Source organism: Piliocolobus tephrosceles, chromosome 21, assembly GCF_002776525.5.
Source record: "Piliocolobus tephrosceles isolate RC106 chromosome 21, ASM277652v3, whole genome shotgun sequence".
NCBI lineage: Eukaryota > Metazoa > Chordata > Mammalia > Primates > Cercopithecidae > Piliocolobus > Piliocolobus tephrosceles.
The window spans coordinates 20,793,319-20,803,974 of NC_045454.1; the positions used below are offsets into that span (position 1 = coordinate 20,793,319).

Below are 10,656 nucleotides of genomic sequence, written 5' to 3' on the forward strand. Positions count from 1 at the left end.
GGGGGGGGGGGGCTGTAAATTTTCTAGCAATGATTATCTAATCAATTCTTTTTTTTCTATGAATTGGCCTGTTAGAGATCCTTTCCTTTACAGCAAAATTCCGGCATTGCTCATAACCAAACTTTCTGAAAGGTGTTGTTTTTCTAACATCAAAAAGCATCATAATGAGGGAAACAAATGTTTATAGGTACTAGAGGTAAAAGTCACTCTATCTGAGCAAAAGGAAACAGTATCTCACCTGAGCCATGGCTCTGATATTTGTAGAAAAGGACCTTCTCTGGGCTCTTCTTTTGGAGAAGAGTAGAGCTGGGAGAGGCAAAAGAAGATAGATAAGACCCCACTTTCCTCACAGCTCCTGGCCCAGAATGATCATTTCCCTTCTGTTCATGCTTCAGAAATGCTTGCAGGGTATCAGTGAGGAGAATGGGCAAATGTCTCTATCATCCCTAGCTTCAAAGATACCAGACTATAACTGGAACAGGATGGATTAGGGCAACTCAACATGGCTTGGAGAATATATGTTTATATACACACACATACACACATATAAAGATTTTTTAAACTCATACACACTACTTATACACATTGCTATTTTTACTTAATATATCTTGGAATGAGGTCCCAAAGAGTACATATTGTGTTACATAACTGGTTTAATAGCTACACTGTAGTCCATTAAATGGATATAACTTAATTTTTTTATTCTCCTTTTGAGACAGAGTCTCCATCTGTCACCAAGGCTGGAGTGCAGTGGTGCAATCTCAGCTCACTGCAACCTCCACGTCCTTCTGCCTCAGCCTCCTGAGTAGCTGGGACTACAGGCGTGTGCCACCACACCTGGCTAATTTTTTGTATTTTTAGTAGCGATGGGGTTTCACTGTGTTAGCCAGGATGGTCTCAATCTCCTGACCTTGTGATCTGCCCGACTCTACCTCCCAAAGTGCTGGGATTACAGGCATGAGCCACCGCACCTGGCCATAACTTAATTTATTTAACCAATCTGTGGCCAATCATCATTTAGGCTTTTTCTAGTTTTTCATTGTAACAAACAATGCTGTTATAAATATCCTTGTGCATGTATCATTTTACTTGTATATGAATTCTTCGCCATTAATTCCTAAAAGTATAATTGCTGAAAGATTATACACATTTTAAGTTTGGATATACCTAGGTCAAACCAGTTTTTCAATGTGCTTGGATTGTACAATCATGTTGCAAGTGCTAACAAAAAAACTCCTTTGCTTAGTTTGAGAAGACTTTTGGGGTTAATCGGTCTTGACTTAAGAGAATTGAAACCCAGAAAATAAAAAATAATATTACTGAAACCTCAGGAAGATACTAAAATTAGTAAGAGTAACAATAGGAAGGAATTAAAAAGTATAAAGTAGGCCGGGCGCGGTGGCTCAAGCCTGTAATCCCAGCACTTTGGGAGGCCGAGACGGGCGGATCACGAGATCAGGAGATCAAGACCATCCTGGCGAACACGGTGAAACCCCGTCTCTACTAAAAATACAAAAACTAGCCGGGCGAGGTGGCGGGCGCCTGTAGTCCCAGCTACTCGGGAGGATGAGGCAGGAGAATGGCGTAAACCCGGGAGGCGGAGCTTGCAGTGAGCTGAGATCCGGCCACTGCACTCCAGTCCGGGCGACAGAGCGAGACTCTGCCTCAAAAAAAAAAAAAAGTATAAAGTAATGTAGAAATGAACCAAACTCACATCACTGATGTTTTAGAATAGCTTTTAAGTGTAAGTGTAGCAATAAACTTGTAACAATTCTGTGTATTCTTTTTTTTTTTTTTTTTTTTTTAGAGAGAGTTTTTTTCTGTCGCCCAGGCTAGAGTGCAATGGTGCGATCTCTGCTCACTGCCACGTCCACCTCCTGGTTCATGCAATGCTCCTGTCTCAGCCTTCCGTAGCTGGGATTACAGGCGTGTGCCACCACACCTGGCTAACTTTTGTATTTTTAGTAGAGATGGGGTTTCACCATGTTGGCCAGACTGTTCTCCAACTCCTGGCCTCAAGTGGTCTGCCTGCCTTGGCCTCCTAAAGTGCTGGGATTGCAGGTGTGAGCCACCCCACCTGGCCAATTGTATGTTATTCTTTGTGTTTTTGGAGATGGAGTCTTGCTCTATCACCCAGGCTGGAGTGCAGTGGCAGGATCTTAGCTCACTGCAACCTCCACTTCCCGTGTTCCAGGTATTCTCCTGCCTCAGCCTCCTGAGTAGCTGGGATTACAGGCTCCCGCCACCATGTCCATCTAATTTTTGTATTTTTAATAGAGAGGGGGTTTCACCATGTTGGCCAGGTTGGTCTCAAACTCCTGACCTCAGGTGATCCTCCCACCTTGGCCTCCCAAAGTGCTGGGATTACAGGTGTGAGTCACCGCGCCCAGCCTTGTGTGTATTATTTATAAACATCTTCACTTTAAGACGTTTAAAGTGCCCAAAAGAATAAGTTATACTAAAATACTAAAGGAAGACTACATTGTTTAAGGGGAAGAACTGAATTAGTGATCGACATTTAAATGTTTACGAAAACTCTGGTGTTTTGCTTATTAGCTACAAGAACTTAAGAAACTTAAAATTATACAAACTATAAAGAGCATTATTATTCTCTATGCACCAAGCTTCTTGATCATTAAACAATTCATGAATTATTTCATGTAAAACTGACCACTCAGAAAGTAGCACCATGTTGTCAATTACCTAACGGTTTCCTCCACTCACAGGCACTGCATTTCCCCAGATGAATACCAAAGGAATACAAGTGTCTCTTCTTTAAAACCTAAATGCACCCTTTGATATTATTATTATTACTGCTACATGTTAAGCTCTTAGTATTCTTTTACCAACCAAATAGCCTATGATATATAACAGCCAGGAATTGTGCTAGATACTAAAGAGTCAAAAATTATCCAGAAAGATCTGGAAACAGAGTTCCTTCTTCTATAGTGCTCACTTTAAGCCCTCCTTTCTGGTCTCTCCTCCTGGCCTTCCTCTGGTTAAAGGGATGTCTTCAAATGCTGTACCTTCCAAGCAGGATGGCATGAAACATTCCCACTTCAACAGCTCCATACCATGCTTGTTGCATTCTCAATACTCCTCATCTTTGCCCCGAGGGCAGCCTACCAGGCTGAATTTTTGCATCAGGGGATCTGCTCCTCTCTTTTAAATTCAGCCCTCATTAATGTAAAAAAAAAAAAAAAAAAAAAAAAAGTCTTACGAAATGAGAAAGAAAACTTCCTCAACTTGATGAGTAGCATCTACAAAATACCTACTGTTGGGAAAGACAGTCACCGTGGGTCTCTCACATTCTTAGGCATCTTGCTGGGTATGCCAAGAATGCAAGATTCTAACTATTCATTTCCCAGGGTTATTTATGCAGCTGATAACCTTGAGAGATGAGATAAGAGCACAAACAGCAGGCTTGCTTACTGCTGACTATAAAAGCCATGGATTATCCAGGCTCAGTGTTCCTCAGTGGCTATGCCCGTGCACTGCATGAATAGCATCCATATAGACCCTCATGCTGTCCCCATGCGAGCTGAGAGAAAGAGGAACTGATGAACACTGATGCCTATGCTGCTTGCTGTGCCATGAGTAATAAAGTCTTTGTCTCTGATCCAGTAGTCTCATGTTTCTGCCAGGATTCATGAAACTAACAGGCTAATGTATTAGCTTATATGTAGGAAAATATCAAATCCTAGAGTTAATATTATACCTAATGTTGAAACACTGAAAAATGTCCCCCTGAGTCCAGGAAAAAAAGAATAATGTGAAGACCAGGCGCGGTGGCTCAAGCCTGTAATGCCAGCACTTTGGGAGGCTGAGACGGGTGGATCACGAGGTCAGGAGATCGAGACCATCCTGGCTAACACGGTGAAACCCCGTCTCTACTAAAAATACAAAAACTAGCCGGGCGAGGTGGCGGGCGCCTGTAGTCCCAGCTACTCGGGAGGCTGAGGCAGGAGAATGGCGTAAACCCGGGAGGCGGAGCTTGCAGTGAGCTGAGATCTGGCCACTGCACTCCAGCCCTGGCGACAGAGCGAGACTCCGTCTCCAAAAAAAAAAAAAAAAAAAAAAGAATAATGTGTATTATCATCATTTCTTTTTAACAATGTACTAAAGGGCTTGGTCAGTACAATAGGGCATGATGAAGAAATAAAAGGTACAAAGATTGGTAGGAAAGAAATAAAACTATCATTATTCAGAGATGATAAGTTACAGACATAGAAAATCCTAAATAATCAATAAACTCTTAAAATTATCAAGTGAATTAAATAACATGGTCTCATATAGGGCCAACAGACAAAAATCAATTGCATTTCTAGTAATGAGTAATTGGAAATTTTTTTTAAATGTAAATACTATTCAGAGTTTCGATAATAAACATCAAATACCCAGGTATAAAGCTAGCAAAAAATGCTGCTAACAACCACAACAAATTGGTAAGAGAAATTAAGGATCTTAACAAATGTAGACATATACCATATGTACTACAGACTGAATACTGATGTCAATTCTCCCAAAATGAACACAGTTTTTGTTTTTGTTTTGAGATAGGGTCTTGCTTTGTCATCCAGGCCAGAGTGCCGTTGGCACAATCAAAGCTTGCTGTAGCCTCAACCTGAGGGGCTCAAGTGATTCTCCCACCCCAGGCTGCTGAGAAGCTAGGAATAGAAGCACACCATCAAGTCCAGCTATGTGTTTGGGGTTTTGTTTGTTTGTTTGTTTGCGTGTTTGCTTGGTTTTAGTTTTTTGGGTTTTTTTTTGTAGAGACAGGGTCTCACTATGTTGCCCACGCTTGTCTTAAACTCCTGGGCTCAAGAAATCCTCCAGCCTTGGCCTCCCAAAGTGCTGGGATTACAGGTGTGAGCCACTGCATCGGGCCCCAAAATGAACACATAGATTAGTAAACAAAACCCCAGCAAGGCTTTGGGGGGTATAAGGTAAAAATTAGCAAGTTGATTCTAACATTTATTTGGAAATTGGAAGAGCTTATAATAGCCAAGATAGTTTGGAAAAGAAAAAAAGTAGGAGGACTAAAACTACAGATTTCAAGACAGCAGTCCATAGAAAAAAATAAATAAAACCAAACAGAATATAGAGTACAGAAAGACAGCCACATAGCCACATGTATATACTGTCACCTGATTTATGAGAAAGACTCCATGCAACCAACCAACCTTCCTTCTCTCCCTCCCTCCTTCCTTCCTTCCTTGTCTCACTCTGTCACACAGGCTGGAGTGCAGTGGCACGATCTTGGTTTACTGCAATCTCTGCCTCCCAGGTTCAAGCGATTCTCCCACCTCAGCCTCCGGAGTAGCTGGGATTACCACCACGCTCAGCTAATTTTTGTATTCTTAGTGGAGACAGGGTTTCAACATGTTGGCCAGGCTGGTCTCAAATTCCTGACCTCAGGTGATCTGCCTGCCTCGGCCTCCCAAAGTGCTGGGATTACAGGCATGAGCCATCTCGCCCAGCCTCCATGCAATTTAGATGTGCAAGGACAGTCTTTTCAATAAACAATGCCGGAACAACTAGGCACCCAACTGGAAAAAAAAAAAATTAACCTTTACCTCATATGCAAGAATTAATTCAAGAGGGATCACAGATTTAAGTGTGAATGTGAACGTTTAAAAGTTTCTGGGCCAGGCATGGTGGCTCATGCCTGTAATCCCAGCACTTTGGGAGGCCAAGGCCCGCCAAGGAGAGCGGATCACCTGAGGTCAGGAGTTCAAGACCAGCCTGGCCAACATGTTGAAACCCCGTCTCCACTAAAAAATACAAAAAAATTTAGCCGGGCGTGGTGGCAGATGCCTGTAATCCCAGCTACTCAGGAGGCTGAGGCAGGAAAATCGCTTGAACCCAGGAGGTAGAGGTTGCAGTAAGCTGGGATCACACCACTGAACTCCAGCCTGGGCAACAAGAGTGAGACTTCATCTCAAAAAAAAAAAAAAAAAAAAAAATCTAAAAGAAAAAAAAGAAGGCAATCTTCAAAACCTGGAGGGGAGGGGTGGGAAAAAAAAAAAAAAAAAAAAAAAAAAAAAAGCTAGTCATAAAAGACAAAACACTAAATAAATATCTGCTACAAAAAAGGGGAAAGACGTAAACAGGCAATCTTTAAAAAGACTCTGAAATGTTCAAACACACTCATAATGAGAGAAATTAGAAAACAACACTGAGGGCTCGGCACAGTGGCTCACACCTGTAATCTCAGCACTTTGCAAGGCCGAGTCGGGTGGATCACCTGAGGTCAGGAACTCGGGACCAGCCTGGCCAACATGGTAGAACCCCATCTCTACTAAAAATACAAAAATTAGCTGGGCGTGGTGGCAGGCACCTGTAATCCCAGCTACTCTGGAGGCTGAGGCAGGAGAATCAATGCAGGAGGCGGAGGTTGCAGTGAGCTGAGATCGCACCACTGCACTCTAGCCTGGGCAACAGAGGCAGACTCTGTCTTAAAAAAAAAAAAAAAAGAAAGAAAGAAAATAAAACTGAGGTACTATTTCTCATCTATTAGACTGGTGAAAACTAAAAAGCATGACAACATATTCTGTTAGGTGAGCTGTGAAGGGAACAGACATGCTCATACAGAGCAAGTAGGAATAAAAACTGGTACAACAGTTGTAGAGGGGAATTTTGCAATACTTCACAAAACTAACTTACCTTTTGACCCAGCAATACTGCTTCTAGGAATCTACCCTAAAGATACTCCTCCAGCAATAGAAAAACACATATATACAAGGTTATTGCAGCACCGTTTCTAGTAACAAAATATTATAAATGACTTAAATATCCATACATAGGAAAGTAGTTCAATAAACTATGATAAATCCACAGGCTGCAGTATTATGTAACAATTAAAAAAGAATTATGAATATCTCTTTAACTGGATAACGAGTGCTATCCAGAATGTATCATTAAGAGAAAGAAATAATGTACAAAAGACTGCCTAGAGAATGCTATCTTTAATGTAAAAAGAATGCAGGTAACTCTTCATTTGTGCAAAAGAAACACAGCAAGGATAAAGCAGAAACAAATGAAGTTGAATACGTACAAGGAGTCTGTGGGAACTAAGTATTTTATTTTATTATTTTATTTTATTTATTTATTTATTTATTTATTTATTTATTTATTTATTTATTTATTTTTTTTTAGATGGAGTCTTGCTCTCCCAGGCTGGAGTGCAGTGGCATGATCTCGGCTCACTGTAAGCTCCGCCTCCCGGGTTCACGCCATTCTCCTGCCTCAGCCTCCCTAGTAGCTGGGACTACAGGCGCCCACCACCACACCAGGTTAATTTTTTGCATTTTTAGTAGAGACAGGGTTTCACCATGTTAGCCAGGATGGTCTCCATCTCCTGATCTCGTGATCCGCCCGCCTTGGTCTCCCAAAGTGCTGGGATTACAGGCGTGAGCCACCATGCCTGGTGAATGTTTTCACATTCAAAATAGTGTAGCCTGCTACAATCAACCAGGATGTGGGGGAACCCAAATGCAACGAATGATCTTTAAATGTAAGAAAAATGAGTAGCAAAACCACACTGAAAAAAGTGGCAAAGAAAATAACTAAATTGAGTAACTTTGGAAGATGTTTTTTACTATATACTATAAGCTTAAAGAAAAGAGCTACACAGAGATTCTCTACTGTAGTTAGTAAATTTGTTTTTTACACAGGTCCGGGTTAGCAACTGTGAACTAATCTGCATGTATTCTAGGATAGAGCTAGTTACTGATTCTGAGAAGCAGGTTTCTCTCTGTCGGAAAATGAAGTAACAAGGAAATGGCTAAATTTGATGGGAGACAATTCTCCACGGGTCTTGCATGTTTCTGCGTATCTTGCAAGCAGACTTACTAAGTGCTTTTGTTCTGCACTATTTTGCCAAGTTGTTTATACAGTGAACAGCCTTGGAAGACAGAGTCCATCTCCTTCTACAGCAAAGGGTAGGCATTCTAACTACCCATTATAAAAAATTCAGGTTTATGGCCTGGCACGGTGGCTCAAGCCTGTAATCCCAGCACTTTGGGAGGCCGAGACGGGCGGATCACGAGGTCAGCAGATCGAGACCATCCTGGCTAACACGGTGAAACCCCGTCTCTACTAAAAAATACAAAAAACTAGCCAGACGAGGTGGTGGGCGCCTGTAGTCCCAGCTACTTGGGAGGCTGAGGCAGGAGAATGGCGTAAACCCAGGAGGCGGAGCTTGCAGTGAGCTGAGATCTGGCCACTGCACTCCAGCCCGGGCGACAGAGCGAGACTCCGTCTCAAAGGAAAAAAAAAAAAAAAAAAAAATTCAGGTTTCCTAGGGTCAAGGGAACACACAGATACCTGTGTATTTTGCATAATCCTGGGTGTATGACTGAATCAGTGCCAGGAGAATGTAGATATTCTGAAGATTGCCATGAGCAACAAAGCATCCTTTGTCTCTGACTCAGAAGTCTAATGTCTTCTGAACGTATCTGTGATACTGACAAGCTAACTTACTAGCTTACAACTAGGGTAAAATCTCAAATATTTCATAGTTCTTGGGGAAAAAAATATCCTGTGGTACTGGAATAGAACTGAACATATGAGTGTAAACTGGTGTGTTTTTAACATATAAATAAATAGACATAAACGTGTGTATAGACATTTGTGTATTTTCTCACTGTCTCCACTGACCAGAACCAGAGCAAAGACACACCAGTAGTAATAAGCACACCAAGTGCCCAGATCTTGGTTTATAAATTCATTCTCCAATAAAAAAAAACTAACACTGCTTGGAGAAATTGCTACGCCCAGAGATGGAAGAGGGAAGATACAAGATGAGCCTGGAACATCTTATGGTGCCAGAAAGCGGGGTCCGGGGGAAGCTTTAAAAAAATGATCACACATTGGAAAGGACACAAGAGCCAACTTAAGGAGCTGGGAAATTTTAAACAGCAAAATAAATAAATAATAATAATAGAGAAGAGAAAATAAATGTCCATGAGTCCATAGGTAGATAATTGAATAAACAAATGAGGATAAAAGAAAAACTTCAGCTGAATTAAATGTAAAGGAGTTTCATTGGGCAATGAACGATTCACAAATCAGGCAACCTCCAGAATCACGGCAGATTCAGAGGCACTCCAGGGATGCCTTGTGGTCAGAACACATTTATAAACAAAAAGAAAGGGAAATGACATATAAAAATCAGAAGTGAGGTGGAGAAACAGCTCAACTGGTTACAAGTTGGTGTTTGCCTTTTTTTTTTTTTTCCCTTGAGATGGATTTTCCCTCTTGTTGCGCAAGCTGGAGTGCAATGGAGTGATCTCGACTCACTGCAATTCTCCTGTGTCAGCCTCCTGAGTAGCTAAGATTACAGGCACACTCCACCACACCTGGCTAATATTTTGTATTTTCAGTAGAAATGGAATTCCACCATTTTGGTTAGGCTGGTCTCCAACTCCTGACCTCAGGTGATCCGCCTGCCTCGGCCTCCCAAAGTGCTGGGATTACAGGCATGAGTTACTGTGCCTGGACGGTGTTTGCCTTATTTAACACAGTTTGAACACTCAGCAGTGTATGAGTGGTTGAAGTATTGTTGCTGGGATTGGTCAAGACTCAGCTTGTTACAAGCACATACTATTGTTACAGGCACACAAGTTAGGTTTCCAATTCTGTCTACCTATTAGGATACAGTTCATCCGTAAGGACTCAAATATAGAAATACAAAGTCCTTCTCAGGCCATATTTAGTTCACTTTAACAGGAGGAAGAAGAGACAGCTCTTCCTTATAGTAGAATTTAAATTATCAAAGTGTAAGAAATGATAGAAGGAGAAAATCACCACTAGGCAAACATCACAGTAATAATTGTTACAGGTAAAAATTATCAATGAATGTTAAAATCAATGGGTGAGAAAGCATGATGAGAAATCGGATTTTTGCATAGTTTCAAATTATTTCCCCACAAGATACTTATTAAATAAAGTGGGAAAAATAGTAATTTTACAGAGGAGAAATCTGGCAAACAACATTGTTACCAAGTTTTCAAAGTTAACATTGCCAATGAGATATACTAATATATATATGTATCTCCTGATGTGACACACTGAGAAGAGTTTAACGTCATTTCTGTGATCTTCTTGCCAAAACTGCACGGTCTAAATCTAACCATAAGGAAACATCAGGCAAACCCAAATTGAAAGATATTCTACAGGCCGGATGTGGCAATCCCAGCACTTTGGGAGTCTAAAGCAGGAGGATAGCTTGAAACTAGGAGTTCAAGACCAGCCTCGGCAATATAGCAAGATGTTATCTCTACAAAAGAAAAGAAAAGAAATAGCCAGGAGTGGTGGTGTACACCTATAGTTCCAGCTCCTCAGGGGCTGAGGTGGAAGAATTGCTTGAGCCCTGAAGGTTAAGGCTGCAGTGAGCCATGACTATGCCACTGCATTCGCATTCGCACTCCAGCTTGGATGATGGAGGAAGACCTTGTCTATTAAAAAAAACAAAGTGGCCAGGACCGGGTGCGGTGGCTCACACCTGTAGTCCCACTACTTTGGGAGGTCAAGTCGGGTGGATCACCTGAGGTCAGGAGTTCGAGATCAGCCTGGCCAACATGGTGAAATCCCATCTCTACTAAAAATACAAAAATCAGCCAGGGGTGGTGGCAGGTATGTGTAATCCCAGCT

At 41.6% G+C, this 10,656-nt stretch overlaps 1 protein-coding gene across 3 annotated transcripts in view; it reads right to left on the reverse strand.

Moving 5' to 3' along the window:
- ZNF566 (zinc finger protein 566) overlaps positions 1 to 10,656 on the reverse strand; it is a 47,228-nt gene that overhangs the window by 32,074 nt on the left and 4,498 nt on the right. For 2 of the 3 annotated variants that reach the window (XM_023195828.2, XM_023195827.2), the window contains exon 2: positions 239 to 306. The exons of the other annotated variant lie outside the window; for it this stretch is intronic. In XM_023195828.2, coding sequence (XP_023051596.1) covers positions 239 to 247 — 9 coding nt within the window. In that variant the 5' untranslated portion in view covers positions 248 to 306. The remainder of the gene's footprint in view (positions 1 to 238; positions 307 to 10,656) is intronic. 3 annotated transcript variants of the gene reach the window in all.